The sequence below is a fragment of the Adiantum capillus-veneris genome, chromosome 4, assembly GCF_014529385.1.
Source record: "Adiantum capillus-veneris isolate H3 chromosome 4, ASM1452938v2, whole genome shotgun sequence".
In the NCBI taxonomy this organism is placed as follows: Eukaryota; Viridiplantae; Streptophyta; class Polypodiopsida; order Polypodiales; family Pteridaceae; genus Adiantum; species Adiantum capillus-veneris.
The window spans coordinates 102867291-102895164 of NC_140934.1; the positions used below are offsets into that span (position 1 = coordinate 102867291).

The 27874-nt window shown below is 42.4% G+C and overlaps 1 protein-coding gene across 6 annotated transcripts in view; it reads left to right on the forward strand.

The window, feature by feature from the left end:
- Positions 1-2798: 2798 nt before the first annotated feature.
- The window catches only part of LOC147459717 (uncharacterized), an 83380-nt gene continuing 58304 nt past the window's right edge, over positions 2799-27874 (forward strand). For 3 of the 6 annotated variants that reach the window (XM_086510932.1, XM_086510931.1, XM_086510933.1), the window contains exons 1-2: positions 2799-3165; positions 3313-3510. In XM_086510932.1, coding sequence (XP_086367058.1) covers positions 2891-3165; positions 3313-3499 — 462 coding nt within the window. In that variant the 5' untranslated portion in view covers positions 2799-2890 and the 3' untranslated portion in view covers positions 3500-3510. Of the gene's footprint in view, positions 3166-3312; positions 3515-27874 lie in introns of all 6 variants that reach the window. The other 3 variants (XM_086510934.1, XM_086510930.1, XM_086510929.1) reach the window with 2 other exon arrangements.

Below are 27874 nucleotides of genomic sequence, written 5' to 3' on the forward strand. Positions count from 1 at the left end.
TTCTTTCTCTCTTTGTCTCGGTGCGCATGTTGCCTTGTCGCAACAAGTGGTATCAGAGGTGGAGTTTTGACGGGTATGAAGATGTATTTGGTGAAGTTTGGGAGCTTTGTGGGCATGAAATAGGAGCTTGAGAATTCAAATTGGAAAGAATTCAAGAGCAAAGTGATGCATGCTCTTGTGGAAGCTCAATAGAGAGTACAATATGGGGTGTACAAGTGTATGGGTGTTTACATATCAAAATATCCTAAAAACAAGAAAATTTTAGGCTTTTTTTCACTCAAGCCCACTTGCTTTGATGGTATCTACAACTTTGTAGCATAAAGTTTTGTCAAATACTGCACCTTTTTCACATATGGTATCTATACTAGTTGTATATAGAAAATTTTACGTTTTTTATTTCTCACATTGTGCAAATGTAATGTCCTTTTGAAAGCACTACATGTGCTTAAAGTTGCATGTGCAAGATTTGAAATGTGGTTGTGGACGTGAGTGATGCTCTTATGGACATATATGCGGAATTGTGGTGATTTGGAAGGCACTCAACTTCTTGATGACTTCTTATTTTCGTTTGGAGGGATTAATTTTTTGATGCGAGATTGGCACTAGTTTGAGGTATTTTCACAAGTGCATGTATGGTTTTGCAAAAGTAGGTTCTACATCCTTCGCATGACTTGAGCATACAGATCTTGGCATGCTCTTTGATTGAGACATTGAATGTATGCTCTTGAGCCCATAGAGTTGCTTTGGTCTCAAATTTTGGGATGATTTGTATGCAGTGGCTATGTGCCTTGCTAATCAGTTATTGGGCTGATTTGTGCATGGATTTTGAACCGTTTTATGGCTGATATGGAGAGCTTTTGTTGTGCTTTCATTAAAAGTCTTCTACACCTCCCGTAAATCCAACAACTACTATCTTTTGTTGATGTGTTTTAAGTGTGAGCTGATGCACTTGTGATGTTGGGTTTCAAGCCCTGTGGCTGGTTGTGGCCGGGCCCCCTCCCTCTTGCATTCTATTATTGGTTATAATGAGGAATAAAGAGTGAGAGGGATTCTCCCTCTCATAGCTCCACCAAACATAGTGTGTCTGCTCTCATCTCCTTCCCTTCTCTCTCTCCCTCTCTTGCACGCATTGTTGCATCCTTCAAGTGGTATAAGAGCTCAGGCACCCTGGCAAGAGTAATTAAAGCCATCTTGGTTCTAGTGACAACCAGTCTTATGTAACTATCCAAGTAACTCTCTTCTAAGAGGTTGTGCCGCTTTGAAATGTTTGTTATGTCCCCTCAAGGCACCTATCATGCTTGAGGATCATTTTACTTTACTTTTAGGGTTAATATAACACATCCACTCACAATTGTGAGTATGGCCAAAAGAAAAAAGAAAGAGATTACGTATAAGACTGACTGGGTTCACAGTGGTCCGGCGGAAGATACCCCCAAAAATTCCATCTTCCGGGTGGAGGAGATGCATTTTGCACTCTTACACCGCCTAATCGTTCACAGAAGAGAGGGTGGAACATGGAGTGGTGGTTTTCTTCCGCCGCCTAATGTGAACATAGGGGAGGGGTGGAAGAAATAGTGAAAGAGGAACATGTCTGATTTTTTTATTGGAAGAAAATGGTATAATATGTTTTTTTTTTTTTGGCTTTTCATGCTCATGTGGAGGGTGGAAGTGGGTATTGGGGGGGGGGGGGTCTCGGAAGAAATGCTCAGGTTTACTTCCGCCATGCTGGCACTTTTGTGCTTTATTTTCGCTGCTCGATGTGAACGAGCAGTCTAATATGGCTCGTTGTGGCTGGCTGCAGGCGCACGGAGATTTTCTTCCGCCGCATGTTGTGAAACCATCCTAACATATATAAATCCTTTAAGGGCAATTGTCAACATGAAGTTTTGCAAAATACGTTATATACTTTGACAAATTCACACTATTTTCACTCGGAAGTACGACCGACCGCCGAAGGCTCGGCCTCTCTCTTTCGCTCCCCCTCTTTATCGCGTGCACATGAGCTTCTCTCACTTTTGGCATTTAGCCTTCGTCTCTCAAACTTTGACACTCGTAAAGAGCACTCCCCTCCGCCATGGCAATTTTTTTATAAGGGGTATGAGCCTCCCGAAGACCGGCCACGGGAGGGGACCCCCCACCTAGGCACGTTAGCCTCACTCCACGCACTCGCGCACCGTGGGGACTCCACGCAAGGTTCCCCGGGGCACGCTATGACCCGTCGGCGGTGCGGCGGAGCCTGAGGCTACGTGGGGCTAGGGACCCGAGACGCGAGACCCGCGAAGACCCGCGAAACACAAACGGCCGTCGACCCATGGAACGCAACCACGCCCGAGCCGCCCCGTCCGAGCCGGGCCCCCGAGAACGCAACTTGACCCGAGCCGGTGCCGTCCGAGCCGGGCCCTCCTGAGCCGGTGCCGTCCGTGCCAGGACCCCCTTGAAGCAACACCTTGGTCCCTTGGCCGCGCGCGGGTATAAATCCCCGCCGGGCCCTTGAAGGTAGAAGTCCCCTCGGCCGCGTGCGGGTAAGAATCCCCGACGGGCCCCTTGAAGACAGAGCACTCCCTCGGCTGCGTGCGGGTAAGAATCCCCGCCGGGCCCCCTCCCCGACGCGCCCAGAAACTGGGGCATCACACTTGGTATCAGAGCAAAGGAAAACGGTCCCTCCCCGACGCGCCCAGAAACTGGGGCGTCACATTTTTTTTGCTGCTGGAGCTCCTCTCAAGTGACTTTCTGGAATGTCTAATTCTGTTGAGATACATTTTTCATGAACGCAGCTCAAGGCGGATCACTCTCTTCCTTTGTATCCCCTAAAAGTTCTCTCTCTCTCTCTCTCACACACACACACACACACAGACACACACACTGGTGGCGTTCTGAGACGCTCGTGGAAATGGGGGAGGAAGCGTACGGTGAACTGTTGGGCCGTGCGGAGGATGATCCCGCCATCGCTAGCTTCCTGGAGGCGCTGCAGCCCTCTTCCTCAACTCGACCCTCCTTCAAGGACTCCTTTCCGGCGCTCGCAGGCCGCCCGGCTTGCGTCTACCACAACTACAAGCCGCTGGGCCTCTCCCTCTGCTTCGAAGACTCTCTCCTCCGCGCATTCCACCTCTACAACGCCTCCCATGGCTACTCATCTTTCCCTGGACACCTTCCTCACGGCCTCAGGTCTCTCTCTCTCTCTCTCTCTCTCTCTCTCTCTCTCTCTCGCGCGCGCGCGCGCGCACACACACACACACAATCATCTACAGACACCTGTGGTTATGCACCCGCACCCTCTTCTCCACGCAGACCCTAACTTCTTTCTCTCGCTAGGTTGCAGATGCGAGCGGCTGACATTGTAAGGCTGCTCGGAGAACCTGATGGAAAACTTGGTGGAGGCAGGGGAGGACCCATCTCTCTTACCTACAAAGACAAAGGCTTACAGCTTAATTTTGTCGGAAGTAACTGGGATGACAGGGAAAATGTGCTGGATTCCATCACCATTCACGAACCGCTCTAGCTCTACCACTGGTTGGTTGGTCGCCTCTTGCTTTCACTCGCATGCACATTCATGAATGGTTGGTCTGCCTCTGCCTTCAGGCACATGCACACATTCATGCATGTGGCAATAGCAACATTGTAAGCATAGAAAATAATGATGATGTGCACAATTCATTCTCTCACCTGTTTGCACATGTGCCATGAAGCTATCAATGGGCCGACACTCACAATTAAATGTGTGTGTTGTACGTGTTTGTGCGTGTACGTGCACCTGTATGCAATATGCTTTCCATTTCATCTATTTCTAAAGCAATCTGCATTGTTTTATGTCTACAGTACATAAGATATTGTAGAGATGTTATCCAAAAGGCTTTTGGTTCATCATCTAAGTTAGGGCATGTGTAGATAGCTCATAGTGCTTTTAATTGTTGTGCCTTGATACTCGTTGGGAAGAGTCGCATATGCTGTGGATGACCTTGGGCTTCTAGCACATAAAGCTTGAATTTTGTGAACTGTAAAAAGAAGAAAATCTTTGCTTTTGCTCCACCGTCGCCATTATATACGTAATTTGACACCAAACAGCAATGTATTACATCTAGCACAAGTGTCAGTGAGAGTGTAGGATGATAGTTTAACAGTGAATCTTTAATCGCTAGCTGCTGAGTAGAGCACAGCCCATTTTGATAGATATGTGTCCTCTTCTCATCATTATGGCATTAGTTAGAACATTTGCAGAGTATATTTTCCTTGGTTGGCAACTTGTTATTTTTTATGTGAGCTTGAAAAAAGAGTATTGATATAGAGGCCTGTTGGATAATATATATAAAAAAGTCATGAACCGTGCATAATGCTCAGTTTTTGCCTCCATTTTGAAGGCATGGTTGACTAGGCGATCCACAAATTTTCACGTAAATTAGTTGTGCACCACTTTGATTTGTTGGAGCTGTACATTCATAATTGAATTGCGTCATCGTGATTTTTTTTTGAAGGGTTGCTTGATGTGATAATCAAAGGCAATGTTGTGCATTGTTTTTGACTTCACGATGTCATGGCCTGTGTTACTATAGTGACTCTCAAAGCATGAGGTATGGGAAAAGTTTTCTTTTAACAAGTATGTACATCGTTGTAGCTTGAGTGGATACACGGGTCACGCTCAATTGTGTGGCACAGTGTCGTAATCATATCCTTCTATGGAACATACTTGGTTTGCAAAGAAAAGGTTTTGTGGATGTCAATTTCTAGGCGTAGAAGATGACAAATAGCAAAAGGTCAATCATGAGAGTGCACCAAATTAATGTAGTAACGTGTTAATGGATGGACATAACGAGTTATGTTTTGGTTGAAGGGAAATCCCTAGGGCTCTGCTTTTGGTACATGATAAAACAATGGCCCTTCTTAATACCATATTTCGTGAGAGATGCAAATTTTGCTTTAGTGGGTTTGTTGCCCGACTTCCTACCATGTGGCATTATCAACTTGGAACAAAAGTGCAACAAATTGTTGCTCTACACAACACATTCATAATGTAGAATTCTTAGGGCCTTTTTCTAAAGTGATTTTTGTCTAGGTCAAGGTGAGACTAATGTTTCTTTGTGAGGTGTCCCATTGTATTGCACTTTATGGATGGATATTCAAAGGAATATTACCTAAGGTAGTCCTAACAATTATTTCGTTCGGTTAGATGTTATTCCTTAGCAAAAAGTCGTTCCATGTTATAGACTCTAATTTTAGGGACTTTTTCTCTCTAATTTTTTTAGGCCAAGGTGAGACTAATCTTTCTTTGTGAGATGCTCACATTGCATTGTACTTTATGTGCGGATATTCAAATGACCCTTACCTAAGATAACTGTTACTTTTTATGGTTTGATGGTATTCCGTGAGGAAAGGGGTATTTGATGTTAGCAACTCTTTGGTTGTTAAACTTTCATGATTATGATAACTCTTCTGTTGCCAAGCTTGTGTGGGAATTAAAGTTTGTGAAGAGGACTAATCACCAATTATGGGAGGCTTAAAAGTATATTCTCAAGAGCAAGGGAGTGAAACCATCTATCGTATACAAGAAGTCGAGGCGGTTGACTTGTTGAGGTCGAAAGGGTGTAAAGAAAGATTGCTCATGGCAAGGAGTTTGTGGAGATTATGCAAGTTTAACCAACAAATTACAGGTTTAGACAGGTGTGCAAGCTTGCTAGAGAGTTTTTTTGCTGGTGTAATATGCTGAGCATATTAAATTTACAAGCGGAGGTTCAAAGGGTATTTTGACAATGGTGGGAGAGGGGTTATTTGAAGGCTTCTTTTGCGAAAGAGAAATATCTAGAGGTGTAAGAGTTGTAGAAGAAGCATGCTAACAAGAGAGAAGAAGAGTAGCCTTTTGCTCTAAATCTAGAGAAGAACAAGTTGCATATAGCGAAAATTTGAAAGAGAACTTTAATGAATTTTTTTTTTTGAGTCTATCAAAAAGGTTTTCTTTTAAATGTGTATGATGCTAAGATTGCAAATGTGGCAATGGGTATCTAGTATGCCATGCATGACAAAGGAGGGACCTTTGATAGAGGCGTCATAAGTGAAAACACATTGAGAGATCTTAATATGTTTCTCAAGAGGATGTCAGTTAGGTTAGAGAAGAGCCATCTCAAATGATGAATGCATCATCCACAAATCTTTTGAAGAAGAGAGAAGAGGAGTGAAGGTCCATGCTATTCTCTAAGAAGTACAATATAACGTGCATCGAAAGTGATTTATGTGAGGATGAGCGCTCAATGCAGATGTGCATGAGAGTTCCTTTTAGTTCATGAGAGATATGTGCAAACGCTAATAGAGACAAGAGTGAGATAGTGTGAGTAATAGAAAGAGAAAGAAGACTTAACGTCGTATGAGGTCCCCAACCCTCTCCAAGGGTCCCCCTCTATTAGTAGAGAGGTATTTGCTTGAGGCTGTGATACAATGGGTCTAGATGTCGAGATACTGATGGGATCTTATGGTAGATGCTTGGATCTACGAGGCTAAGGCCTGAAATCTAAGAATTCTAGTTGATTTGCTGTGCTTAGACTGACTTTGGAAATGCTAGCGTGACTAACATATGCAAACTAATTGTGACAATGATGATGAAGATTTACTATTTGAAAATGCTGATGTAAGGAGGTAGTAGAAATTTGCGACGCCAGAGTTGGTCTGACGGGTTTCTAATAGGGGCGGCCCATGGTCGGTAGCCCTACCCTAGCAAGGCGGGCCGGTTAAGAGAGTTGATTTTTCTCTTTAGTATTGATTATGATAAAACGCTAGGGATTTGATGATGGAAAAATGCCATGGTGTTGGTACTGATGGGTTGGCTGTCTATAGGGTATTGAGGGTCTAAACTGCGATGAATAGTGACCCTGGGGTCACCTTTATAGGGATCTTATACTGGGTTGAGCATGCTGATTTAAGAAACCCACAACTTCTACTATGCATGGATACTACTCATAAGTTTAAAAACCCATTTATAAGAGGTGCTTCATATGCTGTAAATTATCTGGGCTCGACTAATGTAAACACCCCTATGTCTACACCTAGCAAACACTGGCTGTGCTCATTTGCAATTAGAGGGTATGCAATTAATATGAAGTGCATGATATGCAGATCCTATGTACAGGCTCACAAGGATGCCAGATGTAACAGACTTGGACACTCAAAGTCAAGAATCTACCGCGACAGCACCAGATAACCACTTCAAAACAATTCATAGTTCACAATTTATTCGACACTTGCCCGACGGAGTTCCGTGCCTAGAGATATTGGCCCCAAAGATTGGCGCCCCTTTCGGTATTTCTTTTTGTATTAATCTGAGTTCAAAGTACAAGAGTGCGGGCGAGCGCTCACACTCAGACTCTGCGTCCAGATGCTCTGAGATGTGAGAGGCCTCCTCACATATTTAAAGTTACAAGGGTTGCTAAAAGCAGAGCCCCAAAAGCTGAAATCAAAAGCTTCAAGTAAAAGCTTTGAAAATAAAGCAAAAGTTCTTCCTCTCTGTTTCTTTTAATAAATAAAGTAGAGGGGCTTTCTCTTTCTCCCTCTCGCTAGAATAAAGCAAAGAGGGTTCTCTCTTTCTTTCTCAGCAATTTGCGTAGAAAAAGCAACGCCAAAGAGTTGCCCAGCTTTTCATAAATCACGCTGATGTCCGCACAGCAGGCCACGTGTCAACCTGCCACGTCAACAAATCAAGGTTAGGGTTAGGGTTATGACAGAATTAGGGTTTTTGATTTTACGGTTAGGGTTTTAACAAAATTAGGGTTTTTGATTTTAGGGTTAGGGTTTCAACAAAATTAGGGTTTCTGGTTTTAGGGTTAGGGTTTCAACAGGATTAGGGTTTCTCGCAGCCACGTCATCACTTTGTGACATATCCCCCTCTTGAAAGCATTGTAATCGCCCTTGATTACGCTTGCAAAACAGACAGAAGTCATAAACCGTCTTAACAGACACTGACTGTTAGTACCTATGTACTAGGAACGTACATCTAGCACATGTACCAATCGACAGTCACATCACACGACATTACAGGACATCACTAGACATCACAGGAGATCACATGACATTCAACATTCATTCGGATCTTAGACCATGATTTATCGGCAATGTAGCTAGTAATCGCATCTAGATCCAGTCGGGACCACATCGATGCCCGATTGACTAACCCCTATTGCAACCATGTCTATCGAGATCAATTAGACCAAAATGCTGCAGTCATTTCGTCTATCAGTTCCTGCACTTACGAACAAGTCAAGAACAAATTTCCATTTCATAAAGTCATCCAACAGAATATTGTCAGCTCTCAGTATCCTTGAAGCTCAAAGAGACATCAGTGACTCTAGTATTTGAAAATCGAGGCATCTGTTGACAAAGGAGTGGAGTAACTTCCCTCTCGTACAAACCCATTGCACCAGATCTCCGGCCAAGCTGAATTCTGGGTTTCATTTGAAATAGACTATGCTAAACCAAAAGCTTCAAGGTAAAAAATTCACATTCCGAGGAATATCTGCTAGGTCTTCCTCCTCCATTCGCTTCGCATCCATTGCGAAGTAGGTCTTGAATTTAACCAAGAACCGTCAATTCGCTTTACCTTCTTTCTTTCTTTCTGTGCCAATTTTTGTTCTGGAACGAGTATCTGCTCGTTTTCGTCCAATTCGGGTTGCACCTCTGGCTTCCCATCATCGGGCACATCGCCTTCAAAAGGCTTTGAGAGACTCACATGAAAAACATTGTGAATCCTCCAAGTATTCTGGCAACTTCAGTCCAAAGGAGATATCATTTATCTTTTCGAAAAATTTGGAAAGGTCCAAACTATCTCATGCTAACAAAGAAGCCGCTCCTTTCCCTTTTTTTTCTTTCTCGAGAGTGCCTTCCCATAATGTAAGAGCACCCAATCATTCTCCTTCAATTTCAAATGCGACAATGGCGATCTGTTGCCTTTTCTGGTCTTTCCCGAAATTTTTGCAAAGCCTTCCGGACCAAGTCCCTTGTGAACAGGTCGACTTCAAAGAAAAATCTTATCTTTTGTGCTAAGGAAGGATGGAACCTTCGTAGCAAATTCAAGAATCTCAAATGGCATCTTCCCCATCAAAGAGTCAAACATGTTTCTGTAGGCATATTCCACCAAAGGTAAAAACCTTTCCCAAGTAGTCTTCTGATGCAACCAAGAAGACTTCAACAAATCCAGTACTATTGAATTAGCAATCTCTGATTGTCCGTCAGTCTGCAGGTGGAACGATGACGAGAACTGCAACCGCGTGCCTATGTTCTCCCAAACAGCCATCTGAAAACAAACTCGTGAACCTAGGGTCCTTGTCGGAAACAATCGTCTCAGGCATGCCATGTAATCTGAAGACCTGGGCAATAAACAATCGTGCCCACGCTGTGTTCTTGGGAGATGAAATCCATTGCAATACTTTCCAAGGGTGGGTGGACATGAGTAAAAAAGGCTGTAACAATCCTTGTGCTTTATGCCTGTCAAACTTGACCTTCTGGCATACCAAGCAACTGTGCACAAACTCGTCCACATTCTTCTCGAGTCTCGGCCAAAAGACGTATCTCTCTACCCCTTTCAAGGTGGTAGCAATGCCGTGGTGACCGTAAAAGGCGGTTTTGGCATTCAGTTAGAACCTTTTCCGTCAACGGCTGTGTAACGCACAACATGGTTTTCTTCTTCAAATAGCCATCCCGAATGGAATAGTCCGCTACTATCTCCCCTTTCTGTATTCAACTGGATACATCTGCAAAATCTGTTCTGTGGCGTACCGACCGACCATATCCTCGAAGTTCCTACGATGTATCGCGAAAAAAGACCCAGAACCAACGGCTTTCGGGACAAAGTATTTGCCACCAATTTCTTCTATCCCTGCACATGGACAATCCGGAAGTAAACCGTGACAAGATGTTTGCCCACCGCATCTGCTTTTTTCGATAGCTGCTTCCTTGACAAGAAGTAGCGTAAACTCCCATCATCTGTGAAAACCGTAAAATCGGCTCCGAGTAGGTAATGTCGCCATTGAATAAGAGCATGGTTAGCCGCCAAAAGCTATCAATTCCGGCCTTGAGAACTATTGGCTCTCGTAGGCAATGACATTGGCCTTCTTGCATTAAGACCGCATCTAGACTACGACCACAAGTATCACAATATACTTAAACGACTTTTGCAAGTCCGGCAAAGTCAAAACTGGTCCCGTAGTCAATTTCTCTTTCAAAGTCTGAAAGGTAGTCACCTCTGTGGAAAGGGACTCCTTTCTGTGTCAAGATATGCAAAAGGGAAGCAACCTTTGCACTTTCGAATGAAGCGCGTGTAGTACGAACACAATCCCAAGAAGCTTCTAAGCTTCTAACTTCATGGACATTCTTCAAATCGGGCCAATCACGGATAGTCTCTATTCTTGGCCGGATCCATCTGCACTCCTGTTGCTAAGACAATGTGTCCCAAAAAGTGTATCTCTGGTGGGAAAAATTCACTTTTCTTTGCATTAATCACTAACTTGTGATCTCGTAATGCCTGAAAGACCTGAAGTAGACAATCTCTATGTTCTGCCTCATTCTTAGAGAAAACAATGATATCGTCAAAGAAAGTGCCAACAAATAGCCTGTACTCTCGAAAAATCCTGTCCATCATCCAATGTCGCAGGAGCATTGGTTAAGCCAAAAGGCATCACCAAAAACTCAAATAACCCAAAAGTCGTCCGAAAGGCTGTCTTGTAGACGTCTCCCGACGCGATTCTGATCTGATGATATCCACTCTTCAAATCAATCCTGCTAAAGCATGAGGATCCTTGTAATGTGTCGAGTATATCATCGATCCTAGGAATCGGAAATGTGTTCTTGATGGTGATTTTGTTGAGAGCTCTATAATCGATGCACATTTTCCAAGATCTGTCTTTCTGCAAAATCAACCACACAAGAGAGCTATACGGTGAAGTACTAGGCTCGACAAGACCCTTTTCCAAGAGATCTTTCACTTGGTTCATAATCTCTTTGTTCTGGGCTCGACTCACTTGGTAAGGTGGCCGGTTCGGTGGTGTGCTTCCTGGTATCAGATCAACAGTATGATCTTCAGGACGAGTGGGTGGTAACTCGCCTGACAGGCCCTTTGAAAAGCAATCGACATGAGTGTGGAGAAAATCTTGGCGTTCTTTTGTTCAGGTCAAAACATGTTCGACCTTCATCCATCGTTCAATTCTCTCCCAAAGAGAGTAAAGAAACTGAAGTTCATCAAGTACAATCTCTGAGTCCATTTGTCAAAGTGGCTTTCTCGGCTCGGTAGTCAACCACGGCGTTGTTGTTGTGATACCAAAGGATTTTGAGTAGAACGTCACAACCTTCCAAGGCAAATACGTAAAACTCCTCGTGCCCTGAACACCCCTATCATTGCAAACGAAGTTTGCCAATGCTCGGTGTAATGGCAACATCCCGTCCGGGTGCCACTTTAACTACCTCCGCTTGTGGCCTCAGCCTATCGGACGTAATTCCAAATCGAGCCGCCAATTCAAAAGAAGTTGGCCTTGGCTCCTTCCAAAGAGCTTCCTGTTCTTCCTTTTGCCCCAAAAAGCGTCAAAGTTTGTACTTCCATTCATTTGATTCGGTTTAGGCCCCACGCAAGGTGGTACCAGTTCCGCTTTTTATCTACCTTTTTTGCCACGTCTCCTAGTTGCTTTGGAACTCTCTGGCCTTTCTTCATCTTGTTCATTCGGTGCCTTGTTAGGGCACTTTTGGAGATATGCCCAGTTTCCCTGCATTCAAAGCACTTCTTCTCCTTTATGTAGAGAGCCCTCTCTTAAGGAGTAAGCTTGGGTCGTGCATCCTTGTCTTTGTGTTTTGGGTTGCTCTTTCTCTTTCTACTTTTATTTTTCAAAGTCTGTTCGACTCTTTGTGTCACGATCTCATCTGTGGGGTGAATGGCAAAACCCCGTTTCGCATGACTCATCAACTCCTGAATGGAAGCTGACTGCTGTTCCAAGTAGTGATCTTGGATCTCTGTAGGAAGACCCAAGGTAAACCGCTCAATCTGATCCTTGAACGAGATCTTCTTAAATGAAGAGGCGGGTAGAAAAGAGCTCCAGAATCTCTCGCAATGAGCGTCCACTGTATCCTTCTTGGTAATCCGAAGATGGTTCTAAGCAGTTCGTATATCGCGTTCATACTCTCGAGTAAGCCAACAAGAGATAAAAAGCCTCTTGAATTTCAGCCATTTAACTGGCGCAGTCTTGTTTAATAGAAGCGTGGACCGTTCGAGCATTCCCCTTAAAATAAGAGGCAGCTCTCCGAATCTTAGAGTTCTTTGAGTAACACCCTCCCGCGAAAGCGATGTCAAACTGCTGTACAAAAGACAAAGCCTTCGAAGCATCTCTATAACCGGAAAAAGTGTCAAATTTAATTGAATGTCCACCTTCCGTAAACTCTCGGACCTTCTTGCTTTTCTCTTCAAGAAAGTCATATTGGTTGGCTTTATAAAAACTCTTCTTCTTTGCATAAAAGTTGCTGTCGTCAGAGTCTGAACTGTCTGTAGATGAGTCCTCTGTAGAATTGTTATTTACGGGGCGAGATTTAGACTTCTTTGCCTTTTTCTTGCCCTTTCTGAAGCGTTGCTTTTTGCTTCGCTTTTTGCCTTTTCTATCTTCTTCCCTCGAGTCAGAAGAGCTAGAAGAACTGTTAGAAGAAGAAGAAGAAGAAATGGGTACTCCTTCAAATTGAATACGCTTCTTCTGTTTCTTTGCCTTTTCAAAAGTACATTGATGACCCAAATAACCCGGGAAGTCAGTTCCTTTCTTCTGCTTTTTGTTGTGCTTTTTAACTTTGTTCCGTGCGTCAAAAAGCTGAGCAATTTGTGCATCAACCACCTCTTGTAATTCCTTCTCTGAATACTTCTTGGGGGCAGGAGGTTTCTTGGGTGGTTCTGTGGTCTGCCGCCAATGCGCGTGCACCTCCTCCAAAGAGGTCTTGCTCATATATTTTGCCATTTTCGGATCCTTGGCAAAATTAACCATCATCTTTGTTGCGTCGCCGATCAATCGTTGACGCTCCATCTCTCGACGCTCCGCCTGAGTAGGCCGAAGCAGTCCATATGCCTTGGCGGAATCTTTGTTGTGATCCCTTCTCGCATCTTTCGATGTAGAGGGAGTTGATTGATCTTTGCCTGAAGCCATAGGTGCCGCGAAAAAAAATTTGGGATCGGATTTCCCGTAGAAGAGAAATCGGCCGTGCTCTGATACCACTGTGACAGACTTGGACACTTGATCTCGTACTTTGCCCCATGCGTGGCAAAGTTCGGTGCTTTCATCTATCTGATTAGGGTTGGTCCCCACACAATCTGGTACCAGTCCTGCTTTCATGTTTCCTTTTCTGCCACGTTCTTTTGATGGTGCTCTGTGTGCCTTTTTAGGGCACCGTGCGGCAATATGCCCTTGTTTGCCACAATTAAAACACTTGCCTTCTTTGAGATACTCGGATTTCTGATCCTCCGTCAAACGGCGACGAGTATCTTTAGCATGACCCTCGACACACCCATCATATTCAGCCTTAAAGACAGCAGTGAAACAGTCATTTTCAGCCCCAGACATAGCCAAGAAATTCAGCAGATAGAAGACCTCAGATTTCAGCCCTAAGTCGTCGTCAATCGTCACCGTCGCCGTCATCGGCATAGTCCAAGTTGCATTAGTCCATTGCATACGCATTGTACACCTTTGTGCAATCAAAAGTAGACCACTCTCGCCGACGAGAGTGGGGCCTTCGGAGGAGGGTTTTACAACCTCTCGGGTGTCGTCTCTCTTTTCTCTCCTTCTCTCAGTCTCATTCACTTGCACGCACAATATCCACTCACTTTGTTCGTGATCATAGCACTCTCCATAAGTTGGAAGGCTCTCTCCTTCCCTAAGAACTAAAAGGAACCTTGAGCAAATATAGATCACTAATCTTGAGAAAATACAACATTCATTCTGCTACACCTTACAATAGCAATCTCAGTAAATTGCCCTACCCAAAACTTTGACAAATAAGTAACATAAATACCTAAAAGCCAAACTAAATAATGGGATAACATTGGGCAGTTCACTTGAGATGCCTAAACTTTAGCACATGCACCCTCTTTACTAAAGTGGACATCAATATTGAGACCAAGTCGATGAAGAAGCTACCATGGACACCCAAGCACCAGTCGGGATACTGGATACACCTCGATGTTTCTCTCCTCAACTTGTTCCTGAAAGTAATGTTATCTTGAGCATCGGTTGCCTTTGTAGAAACTTTGAATTGTAGATCATATAATCCCCATTCGTGAACTATGAACACATCATGTCCAAAATATAAAACTCCAAGATATTGAACTGCTGGAACACATCCTGTCCATAATCTGACCAACAATAATGGATTGGTGCACTCATCCATAGTGTTTTAGACGTCTGATTGGTTCCTTGCCAGATGCATGTGCATCGAACTCCGACCTACGGGTCCAAACACCAATAACTTGAACTCCAACACAAGGGTCCAAATTAATTATAGGGAGCATTGTTTGCCCCTCTCTGCCACTCACAAGCCTCTCGTTGGCTGAAGCTAGTGGTGACACCTGACATTTGACTAGAAATCTGACGTCGAGGCCACTGTGGCCACCGCCACGAGTGACATGTCGATCTCCTTTGCCAAATCTTTATTATCGTAATCTCTGTCCAGCTTGCCTTTGTCCTTGTCTATTTGTGAGTTCCTCCTTTTGCCTTTGGCTTCAAACTCTCGAGCCAAACAAAGTATTGAATCTCGTACCTCTCGGATATCGAGGCAACTAACTTAGTACTTGTACTGCCATCCTTGTCCAACTTACCTTTGCCGCTGTCCTCTAGCAAACTCCTCCATTTGTTTTTGACTTCATAAACTTGAGCCGTCGGGTTCCTTGAGAATTGTGCCGGTGTACAAGCCGCTAAATGGATGGTTGACGATCCATTATCCGTAGCTTTTGGTTGCTTTCGGTCGTTGTTGTCGTGCATGCTCGAGCAAGGGAAGGCCATGATGAAGTTGCAAAGAACGGTAATCTAGTACCTTTTCGCATTCCAAAGGTGGCCGCACAAATCCCAATCCACAAGAAATTTACCACAAGATTGACCTTCACAATTGTCCAAGATCCTTCTTCCTTTCACATATCAAAACGCTCCATGTATTGGGGCTTCACGTTGCCGGGATGGCATCTCAAAACGCCCACAATAATGCACTCTAAAACTGCTGCAATGAGGGGGCTTGCTACTGGCACTTCAAAAAGTTTCTCCCTTGGGCTTACCATGGTGCTAGCATTTCAAAATGCTTACGAAAGTTGTCAACCTTGGGGAGTGGGGGGGTGATTGCCTAGCTCTTGCTGCCTCGCAGCGCGCGTTTCGAAGCGCACAGGCAGTGGAGGGGAGGTGGCACTGCTTGACTGAGTGGGAAAACGCTGCTAGGTGAGCGTCTCAGAACGCACAGGGGAGGGGAGGCGCTATCGATCACGCAGGAGAAGAGGACGGGCAACGTTGGGGACAACGTTTTAAAACGCAAAGGTCTTCGGGTTTTCCTCTTCTTCCGGACTGCTCCTCCTCGCCAAGGGCTTCAAGCCGCCCACTCAACGATGCGGAAGCGTAGAGACCAAGGGGAGTGAGCACGAGAGAGAGAGAGAGAGTCTCTCGTTCTCAATCAACCTTGGCAATGAATAACTGAATGTGTATACAATGGAGGCAAAGGGTTGCTTAATAGCAATTCCAGTAAATTGCCCTACCCAAGACTTTGACAAATAAGTAAAATAAATACCTAAAAGCCAAACTAAATAATGGATCACATTGGGCAGTTCACTTCAGATGCCTAAACTTTAACACTGATACCCAGCTGCATGGCTTCCTTGTAGTCTACCAATAACTCTGAGGAATTTGTGAAGAAATCTTTGTTGGCCCACTCTGCTGCGTGGGTGTTGCAATACTCAAACTTCAATAAGGACTGCAGTGCTTGCTTCTTTGAGCCGCACTGAAAGCAATCCGTGTCTTCAATGTCGTATACAATGTCGCGGTTGTCCTTTTCAAGAATCTCTTTTGAGGGATTTCCGTGAAACAACGTCCACTATAAATCCTAAAATGGTGTGCATTGATTATGAGTTAGTTAACCACAACTTCACATCTTTTACTTATGATTGCCATAAGACTCCTTGCTTACTAAAGCCCCTGCTGATACTTCAAGTACCGTGGGAAAGTATTGCTATGGATTTTTTAATGGATTTGCCACGGACTTCGAATGGAAATGATGCAATTTAGACTATTATAGACAATTTCAATAAGTAAGCTTATTTCATTTCAGTAAGAAAAAGAGTTGTTTCTGAAAGGATTGTGAATGGAATATAGACGAAAAATGTGCAGCACCAAACTTTTCTACCAGTGCTTGTAAAAAATGTGATTTAAACTTGATGTTTCTACCTAAAACTATCGACTTTAGCAAACCACAGAGGGAACACCAATGCTTGATGGACAATCACGATAATGCTTGTGCTGACTGTGACTTGCCAAGAGCATGCAAAACTTGTTGACACGATATATAATGGTAAAACATTGTATATTCCTTGAATGCCAACTTTGTACATTTCCTGAAGTGAAATTTATTCTTTTGTGCTCATGCGCGAGTAAATGATGTGCATCGTGCAATGTAATGTGCATCGAAAGTGATTTATGGTGATAACTTAAGATCATAGTAACAATAGTAGAAATGAAAACGAAAAAACCAAAGCTTTGGAGTTGCCACCAAGGTCGAATTGGTTAAGAAACAGAGTTTCTTTTGATCAAAAAATTAGCTAGATTTACAAACTATATATGTATGTGGATGGGTCCCAATTCCCCCTCCAAGGACCCCCCTCTCTATTATTAGAGAGGTATTTGTTGTTATTGCACAAATGCTGATACAATGGTCTAGATGATGAGATGTTGATGGGACCTTGCCATATAGGCTTGGATTTGCAAGGCCAAGAGCTGAAAATTGAAAACATTGGTTGATTTGTTGCACTTAGGTTGAATCCGGAAACACTAGTGCTCTAGGGCTGAAATTTGCAAATTGATGGCAATGATGATGAAGATATGCTGTATGAAAATGCTGATGTAAGGAGGCTGAAATTTGTAACCTTCTCATGGGATGCCAAGGAATGTAAAAAGACTTGGGCTGATTTATCTCTGAGGTGCTGATATGGTATTGATTATGTTGAGGAATTGATGCTAGGCAAAATGCTAGGTTTTTGATGATGGAAAATGCCACAATGGTGGTAATGATGAGCTGGTTGCCCATAGGGTACTGATGGTCTTAGTTTGTTTGTTTGTTTGTTTTTGTTTTTCTTTTCTTTTCTTGTGTCCCTTGCTTTTATAGTTTTATGAGTGCTTTATTCCCTCTTATAATTCGTGAGTTCAGACTATTCTGAACTTATGAAGGTACATATATGTGATGAATGGTGACCTTGGGGGTCATCTTTATATGCATTTTATACTGGGTTGAGCATTATGGTTAAAAAAAACCCATGACTTCTATGTATGCATGTCACTTATTAATAAGTTTAAAAACCCTTCTAAAAGAGGTGTTACGCGTGCATTCCACTTGAGCCACGTGGACAAGCTACTGCTACATGCAAGCATTAGTCCTAGCTAGCATGGCACTCTGTGAGTCTCTAGAAGGACATGCATAATCAAGCATGTCAATACTTGCTACCCTCACTTGGACAGTACAATCGCTCAAGCATATAAGCATCTGAACACTCTCTAGAGTCACTTAGTTCATTTCTTAAATAAAAACCTCTCAAAAGTGGAGTTGTGGGCTTTTGATATAGCTTGACCTCCCTACCGAATGCTATTTAGGGAAGCCTTGGCTCTCCCTTAGATCATCCACACAAGTACTTCCTGCAGGGGTAGTTAGTTTTCGTAGTGCGGAGTGCCATTAAGCACCAGCATTTTCAACCATCTACATTAATGTTTTTAGCTTATAACATCAGATTCAGCCTTAGCATGAGATCAGCCATAGCGATTTGGGAAGACATTAGCATTAGCATGAAGCACGCATTATTCAACATTCAGCCATTGTAATAGTTTATGCCAGTAATCTAAAGGAAATAATTACTCTGACAAAAGAGCAGGAGGGCCCTTAAGGGTGGTTGGTACCCGGCATGCTCTCTCTCTCTCTCTCTCTCTCTCTCTCTCTCTCTCTCTCTCTCACATTGTGTTCAGTTCTCTCAAGTGAAATAAAGTAACCTTGTGTTTGTACGATGTACTAGACGTGAGTTAAAAGTAATTATACCCTTTTGTTGTATATGTTCTCTCTCTCTTAAACCGGCCCGTGGGGTGGTAGGCTTTGGCTTTCACCCGAAATTTCTTTACTTTAGACGCACACAGAGAGAACGTGCAAAGGAAACCTGCGGAAGCTAGAATGCTCCGAGCAGACGCCGACAACCTCTAGGCCCCTCCTTTCGGTATTTCTTTATACTTTGAGAGGGTAAATTACAAAGTAAAGTTCTCGGAATCCTTCACTTGTATCCCGCTAGATATAACCTGTTTTGGCCAAATTTCGGCAGCATAACAACCCTAAAACATGCGCGAAACCAATTCCCTTGCTGGATCTCACTTCCACTGGCATAAACCCTCTGATTCTTGCCCAAAAACAGTAAATTCAGCACGTTGTATTTATTGGTTTTTGCCTTGTTTTCAGCCCCAAACAGTCCCCTAACTGTCCTCTGCCAATGGGGCACTATTCCCAATGGTTCTGGCGTCCGTATGGCTGAAAAATAATCAATTTATAGCGCATACACAACGCTGAAATCGCACCTATATGGTGAGGTTATGATCCTCACCGGTGCCTGCTTTGGAGTAGCAGTTAGCTACCCCTGTTCCTGCTCAAGGAGGCTCTTGCCTCAGCACAAAAGCATGAAACCACACAGCTGTACATCAGTCAAATGAAGAGCCCTCTTGTGGGGCATCACATAACTGCATGTAGGGGAGAGAGAGAGCAGTGTGTAGTGTGTAGGGCATCACTCCCAGCACTACACTGTACATGAGAGAGAAAGAAAGCAGTCCATAGCTCTTAACCTGTGACAAAATGCAAAGTGAGGCCTCTCCCAACTTGAAAATCAGCGCCATTTTTCCTGTATGAGGCAAGTGCACTAAATTGTGCCACTTGGCGCGATTACAAGCTTTTGCCCGTAAAGTGTTATTTTATGGTATGTAAGTTTTCAGCACTGTAATTTTGTCAAAAAATGAAAATTTAACTTTATTGTCAGATTTTTTTGTATTATATTGTTCAAATCAAGAAGTCTTTACACTTGAAGTTTTACATTAGTTATCCCACTTATCAATTAAAGTGAATAATAAGAAGATGTTAGTAAGAACTCACAAAAAGTCATTTGAAGAGAATACCTTATGTTTAATTCTAACAATCATTTAAGTACGAGAAATTGAATTGATTTAAGATTTAAAAAAAGATTGTAACAAGAGAGAAAGATGTGAGAATTAAACAAACTGATGTGGACATAGTAAACCAAAATTCGGATACAAGTATATCTTGGAAGCAATGATAAATTGTGTGAGCAAAAATAAGATTTTTTTAAAACCGAAGCTATGTGTTTTATTTACAATAACATCAAGTGTCAATGTTTAAAACTTTAGTAATCATTAAAAGTCGAACGTTATTGTGGAAGTGGTCTTGACTTGATAGATATGCATTTTAACCGATAGAAGAACTTTGCTATGAGAAGAGTAGATATTTGTAACTTTTCAGGAATTTCCTATTGACAGCTTCGCCTGTGTTCTACAAGTACAAAATGCTTAAATTAAGATCAAAGTATGTTGTCATGATGCAATCAAATATGAGTGAGGAAAATAAGAAAGGCATGAGATACAAGAAAATGAAGTTTCAAAGAAGTTGAAAATTGTTTAAAAGAGAACTTATACGTCGTAAATTATATAAGAAAAACGATAGATTATTGATGAAGTCAAATTTAAATCAATATATTTATATTTATACATATATCTAGTAGGGGGTACCGGTTGGGATATAATTGAAAAAAGTGACGAATCTGACGTGATACCGGCAAGAAATGCAAAGGAAAATGTTTCGCGGTCAGCAAGGAAAGTTGCGATGGCAGGTGCGTGCACGACAATTGGCGCACTCGAACAGAGTAGCTGCAAGGTGGAGGAACATTAATCGTGCCGCACCAGAGGACGAGGAGGAGGAGGCGCAGGGGGATAATGGATTCTGAGGGAACGAGGGGGAGCCGAGAGGGATTTTTTTAAAGTGTGAAGGACACGCTACCGACATCACGGGCGTCTGTCTAGATGGCTTAGCTCACCTGATTGAGTGTCGACTGACTTTGAGAGGTTGACAGTTCAAATTCTACACTTGCCTTTTGTGAGGGTAAGAGAAAGGGAGGGAGAGAAATTCTTGAAATCTTGCAGTGGGAGCCTGGGAGGAATCTCGCTAATGATTGAATAAAATATGAAGGATACCAGTAGGTGATATTAGGTCTCCCCAATCTCAAAAAAATAAAAATTCTTTCAAAACATATTAAGTGTAAAAGTGAAGGGTGAGTTTAATAAATGAAAAGACAAATGAAGATGGAAAGTCAAAATACGAATGAAAGTGGAAAGTCAAAAGACGAATGAAGATGGAAAGCCAAAAGACCTTTTGTGTCCATATAAATAGGTGTTTCTCTACTCTTTCAGTTTTTCTTTAGCATTTTTGCTAAGTTCTCTTTAACCTCTCTCTCTCTCTCTCTCTCTCTCTCTCTCTCTCTCTCAATGTTGTATTCATCTTTCTTAGGTAATGTTGTTGTAAATCTATGTGCTTCGTCATTGCTTGTCGTTATGTGCTAAAGATTAACGCATCGTTTTTTCTGTTTTTGAGTGGAATCTTTGAACTACGAGCACCTTTTAATTTTTTTAAAGTCATTAGGAATACCTTTTAATTTTATATATATATATGTGTGTGTGTGTGTGTGTGTGTTTATAAAAGAGATGGTTTATAGAAGCGTAATCAGTTTTTCTTTATTATCATAAGTTTATGACAACTTTTTCTTTTTGTTGGAGAAATTGTAAGATCTATTTCGGACTTTCGTACACTACCAAATCGAAGGTCACCTCTCGGTGCATTTTGTTTTCGAAGCATCAAAAATATTTAAAAATTTTGTATCTTCTAATTTTAAAAAAGTGTAAAAAAATCTTGTTTTACATTTGACATAAGTTTTTTTTTAAAAAAAGATTCCAGAAAAAAGAAAAGTTTACTTTTGTTTGTTTTTGTCAATAGTGAAAAAATGCTCATTTAATTGATTTTTGTTATAAGAATATACTTTTCTCTTACAAAAGGATCCCTCTATATAGTAAGGATCAGTAAGGAGTGTGAAAACTAGTAAAGAAGGACATATGGTATGTAAAGAGAAATATATAAATTGTAAGAAGAGATTGTCAATTGTAAGAAGAAGCATGATAAGTGTAAGAAAATGTAAAGAAGAGCAGATACTTGTAAAAAGAAGCATGATAAGTTTTTGTTCTTCTTTATATTTTTTTACACTTCTTATGTTTTTTCTTATCATTGACAAGTTTCTTCTTAAAATTCACATTTTTCTTTTTATATATGTCACATGTTTGCTTTTATAAATTCTTACACTCATTATAAGGCCTTAGTATATGTGATAAGTAAAGTTAAAGGTGTAGTTTTGTAAGATAAAAATATTTTCTTCCAAAAAAACTCAAATAAATGAGAGGATTTTTTCACTAGTGAAAAAAACAAAAAGTGCTCCTCCTTTTGTTAGAGGCTTTTCTCATATTTTTTTGGAGTTAATAAATACAAAGATTATAATTAAGTTTGGTGCTTTGAAAACAAAATGTATCAAAGTGGCTCTCGATTTGATAGTCTACGGGAGTTCGGGAGAGACCTTACAAACTCTCGAGTTGTCCTCAATTCATGATAGTAAAAAAAGTGATTAAGCTTCTCTAACACGCTACTCTATTATATTTATATAAAATATATCTTTGTTAAAATTTGGCTTCATTAATAATCCGTTTTTTTTTTATATAAACTATGATGTAGTTTCCTCTTTAGATAGTTTTAAACTTCGTTGCTAACTTTATTTTCTCGTAACTCAATTTCTTTTTTATTTTTCTTATTCTTGGTTGGTGGTGTCTTAGCAACATGCTTTGGTTTTATCTTCAAATATTGCGTAATTGTAGAGTATAGACGAAGCTGTCAAAAAGAAATTTATAAAGATTACAAACATTTACTCTTTTCAGAGCAATGGTCTTGTGTCGATAGACCGTATGAAAGACTTGACGAAATATCACAAGGGTGACTCTGAGTTCAAGATTGCTTCTGCAACTACATTCGACTTTTTATGATTATGCAAGCTTTGGGCTTTGGCCTCCGTTGTTACTGTGTAATAAGAACAACTAGCCCTACCTTCTCTGAAAGGTGGTTGTTGTTAGCCCAATGTTTTCTTTCTTTGAAGATATACTTGTATCCGAATTTTGGTTTACCTCTTCGGGGCTTCTTTGTCTTCTCTCTTTATAGAGAGAGATTAGTGGAGCCATTTCTCGTTGGATCATCGAGATTAATTGCTTTAATTGACAAGTGAGATAATGCGAGTAAGACTTCAAGTATAAAGACTTCTTGACTTGAGCAATATGATACAAAAAGATCAGAGAATATGGTTGAATTTTCATTTCTCGACAAAAGTACAGTACTGAGAACATACATACCGCATGATAGAAACCTTCAAAAGAAGATGATTAGACAGAAGATGGTTTTCGAACCACATTACAAAAAGTATCTTCTATTCAAGGTAGAATCTTCCTTCGAGGTAGGAAAATTGGGTGATAAGATAATCTTATGCTTATCAAGAAGCATCTTTAACGAGGTAACCCTTCCACTGAATTAGAGGTTCTCGAATAGTTTCTGACATGGCAGTACGCTAACCTAAGATCTATCTTGAAGTAATATTTAGAACCACCAAGTCGGTCAAGTTGTCACAAGACGGACACCAGGTGCCAATAGAAAAGAACAGACTGAACAGACTTTTAGCACTTCAATAACAACTGAACTGAGAGAGAGAGACGACAGGCGAAACAGAGTGGCGGAATTCCACCCCAGGGAGTATTGGCCCCAAACCTTGGCACCCCCTTCGGTATTTCTTTATATTGCATCAATACAGTATAAGCCGGTACTCTGGACTCTGCACCTTCTCCAGGAAGCATGCCAGAGAATGAGCCTTGACCTCATATTTAAGGGCCCTTGGCCTGAAAAGCAGTTACAGTGAAAAGCCTTCAAAACTCAAAAGCTTCTGGTCCAAAAGCAATGCCAAAAAGCTGCCAACGCGTTTTGCGAAATTCCGTACAACTGCCACGTCAATAGCTAGCGCAAAACGCGGAGCGTTTGTACAGCTGTCATATCATCAGTTTTTGCTTGTGTGTGTGTGTTGTCCTGCTTTATTTTCTTCTTAGGGTTTAGGTCCCTCGGCCAGGATCTGCAAGTTGGCTCCATTCTTCAGGGCTTTGACACGTCAGCAGTTTTTGACATCCCCCCTTCTTGAAAGAAAGTAACCGTCCGTGAGTACAACATATTTGCCAAACAACTCAAGTTAGCTCAAAAATTTCTCGAGGGACATTCGGGGGACAATCTAAGGGACATTTTGAAGGACAATTCGAGGGACAATTTGTTTGCTCTTTTTTTGTTAAGGAGTTGACTTCTTCTTTCGACTCTTTTGATCAAGGAGTTGGCTTCACCTTTTGTCCAGATCGGAACTCTTGATATTCCGGCGTAGTAAAATTAGTCATCACACCCAGACCGCACAGATCTTCCATGGGTGTCTTGATGCATTAAAATTACATACCCAGGTAATCTCATCCAATTAGGAATATTCAATGGTTGGCACATCACAACGCAACACAAATGCTCATATGCATGTTACAAGACACAACAACCAGCGCGACTGAGCTCTCCCCCAAGACATATGGTTTGCGGTATGAAGCTTCTCAACGACTACCGCGTCACTCTCCTCGCAAATAACCTAAAAAGGTCCGGGCCGTGAGCTCAGAGGATTGTACAACCAAACGCTCCCCAGACCGCAAACTGCGTCATTCGGAGGTTTTCTAGAAATTAACGGAACACTCCCCAGAGATCGGCCTGTGTCTTTCCGAGGTTTTCAAACATACAACGAACGCTCCCCAAGCATCGGCCTGCATCGTTCCGAGGTTTCAAACAATACCAAAACATTATTTCTCACTTCTTTACCTGGGAGTAAAATCACTAATCATTGAAACCAATATTAAACCAGAGTCAACAATTCAAATTGGCACCAAGATAGGTTTAAAACAGATAGCATCCATTTCAAACAAACTTCAAACAATACTTTCTCAAACAATGTTCAAATGTATCTGACTTGAAAACAACTAGAGAGGTCATTCAGGACTTTGTTCGGACAGCCGAACTTTGAGGATAACTGGCTTGCCCTTCTGCATCACGGTGATGGTTCGGTTTCGAACCTGGAGAGTTGCATCATTTTTGTAGTGCCAGGGCATGCCCAAGAGAACGTCGCAATTGCCCAACTTCATAATGTGGAAATCGGCTTTTCCATGATAAGCTTGTATAGTCACTGGAAGAGCACAGACAATCGGTACCACTAGCTTAGCTTCAATTTCTCCACCCTCTGCATCATAATCAAAGTGCATCTGTTTCAAGAATTCTCGGTGGATAAAGTTCTCTATAGCTCAGGGGTCAAAGAAAATAAGGGCTTTCAAGGCATTGACTTTTTCATAAGCTCTGCATAATTCCTTAAAACTCTCGAGGTGTATACCATAAATATCGGGTACTAGTCTAATAGTAGGTCTAGCCCTCTTGGCCGGAGGTGGCCCCGGGGATCTGTCTAACGTGGGAGCAGAAGGTTGCACCGAGGACGTCGAGGCTCGCTCAGGACATGTATTGAACGTATGCCTTGTTTGGAAACATTCGAAGAATCGGCCTTCTTGTAACAAGGCGTCTCGTTGACGGTCTGTCAGACGAGGCCGTTGAGGTTGGTTTTCTTGGGATTCACGAGAATTTGTTCGTTGTCGTCGGGAGTTTTGGTTAGTGGCCGGAGGTTATTCTGTGGTAAACGCCAACTCTCCCTTCATGAGCTTGTAGTCGACCGCGGCATGGTCCATAAGCTCTTGCATGGTAGAGACTTGCTTGAAAAGACAATGTTCCTGCAATGGTGATGGTAGTCCAATGGTGTAGCGCTCGCACTGGTCCTCCAAGGAAATGAACTTAAAGAAGGACCCTGGAAGGTACACGTCGAGAAACCTTTGGTTATAGTCGTCCATGGTTTCGGTGGCAAGCATTTTCAAGTTGTCCCATTGCCAAAATCCGGACTTCAAACATCGAAGTCATGTAACTACGTGCAAAAATTGTCTTGAAAGCTTGCCAGGTCCTTGGAGCACGCGGTTGTTTCGCAATTGAACTCCACCATTGCATAGCATTATCTTTAAGAAATCCCCAGCTCGAGAAATCTTGGATTCTTCTGTATAGTTCCCCAAAGCATAGATGTTGTCGAATTGCTGTAAGAATTGCAATGCTTTCTTGCGGTCTTTCACTCCGAAAAAAGTAAAAAATTTGACTGTCGCGCCACCATCTTTGAAATCTTTGGGTTGGTTAGACGCATATCCCGGGTATAGATAATAAGGGTATCCATATGGGCTCCAACCATTGTAGCCTGGTGGCGGTGGCGGCGGTGGTGGTGGTGGTGGTGGAGGTGGGGGCAATGGTGGTGGCAAAGGCGGTTGTAGTGGATCACGGTCAGATGACTGCACCATATTTCTGAAAACTCCCCAATCGGAACAGAAGGCTGAGAAGGTTGCCGGTTGGAAGCTTTCGTACTTTCTGATGTCGGAGGAGGAGGTACCACCTGGGGCATCAGAGGGGGTAACATGTAGTTTAAAAGTTGCTGAAAACTTTGTAGCATCGAAAGATTTTGCTGAGGATGCCGCGAAAGAATGTCATGAAGCTCGTTGATAAGAAACTGCAAATATTTTGCTGAATCCATGAATTCCTTGTCTTGGGTTCTTTATGGCTTATGCCCTCTAACACATCAGCGGAAGGGAAGACAGGAGCGCGCTCGATGCGCGATGAAGTAAGGGTGGGAGTGGGAGTGGATACTTCAAGAAAAATTCCAATAGCTTTGGTTGCTCTTTTGTAGGACCGGTATGCTTTCAGAAAAGCACATGCCTGATGCTCTGACACCACTGTCACAAGACGGGCACCACGTGCCAATAGCAAAGAACATACTGAACAGACTTTTAGCACTTCAATAACAACTGAACTGAGAGAGAGAGACGACACGCGACATGGAGTGGCGGAATTCCACCGCAGAGAGTATTGGCCCCAAACCTTGGCGCCTCTTTTGGTATTTCTTTATATTGCATCAACACAGTACAAGCCGGTACTCCAAACTCTGCACCTTCTCCAGGAAGCATGCGAGAGAATGAGCCCTAACCTCATATTTAAAGGCCCTTGGCGTGAAAAGCAGTTACAGTGAAAAGCCTTTAAAACTCGCTTATGGTCCAAAAGCAATGCCAAAAAGTTGCCAACGCGTTTTGCGGAATTTCATACAACTGCCACGTCAACAGCCAACGCAAAACGTGGAGTGTCCGTACAATTGCCACGTCATCAGTTTTTGCATGTGTGTGGTCCTGCTTTATTTTACTTCCTTTATGTCACTAGGGCCCCATCGAACGGGGTCCCCATAAGTTGGTAGGACTTCTTCTTCTCTTACTTGTTCTTCTTAGGGTTTAGGCCCCTCGGCCAGGATCTGCAAGTTGGCTCCATTGTTGAGGTCTTTGACACGTCAGCAGTTTGTGACACAAGTAGTTTTGACCTGATAGTACACTGACGTGAGATCGATCTTGAAGTAATTTAGAACCACCAAGTCGGTCAAGTAGTTCATTTGATACAATGTATTGAGTATTTATTCTTAGTTATACACTGATTTAACCCTCTAAAATCTATGCTTAGCCTATAAGTATCATCTATCTTTTCTTGGAATAGCACATGAGCCGCCCAAGGAGAAACACTAGGTTTGATGAAGCCCTGCTCCAAGAGCTAGGTCAGTTGATTCTTTAGCTCTAGTCCCTCGGATAGAGACATCTTATAAGGGGATCTAGCTATGGGTTGGGCACCAGGAATAAGCTCAATCTCATGGGTTAATTCCCTAGGGGATGGGAGATCTATCAATTCCTTGGGAAACACATCTGGATACTCACTCAACCATTCTGGTTATGATCCTTCAGGTGTTTTTTCTGGTTTATTGACCTTAAGGACATAAATTGGCAATCCCTTTCTTAGCCCTTTGACTAACCGACTAATCTTGACTACTTTTAAGGGAGCGAGAGCTTTGCCAGTTCCACCCTGAACTTGAACTCCTTCCCCTTAGCTACATTGAAAAGAAAGGGTCCCTTGGCTAGAATGGATATTAACTTTTGTTCTTGCTTAACCAATTGATCCCTAAAAATGCCTTCAAACTTACCCATCCAAGGTCTCTGAACCTTTGCCCTATCAGGTGGTCTTGTAGGTGAAAATATAGGTCGATGATCTGTTTGTCTACATGAATGGTGGATCCATTTGCTAGGGAAGCTTGAAGCCTACATCTAGTGGAATGTGAAGTGACTTGCAATCGTTTTAGGGTGTTTGGAGACAATAAATAATGTGAACCTCCAGAATCAATGAGGAACTTTAATGGCTTACCCTCATAGCTTCCTTGAGCTTCCAAGACAGAAAATTGTCGGTTTTCCCACTTGGTCTTTTGCAGCATAAATGTGATATTGTTCTTCTATCTTGTCTTTGACTGAGACATAATTTATTGTAGCTTCTTGGGTATGCCGTCCAAAATTTTAATTTGCTGGTG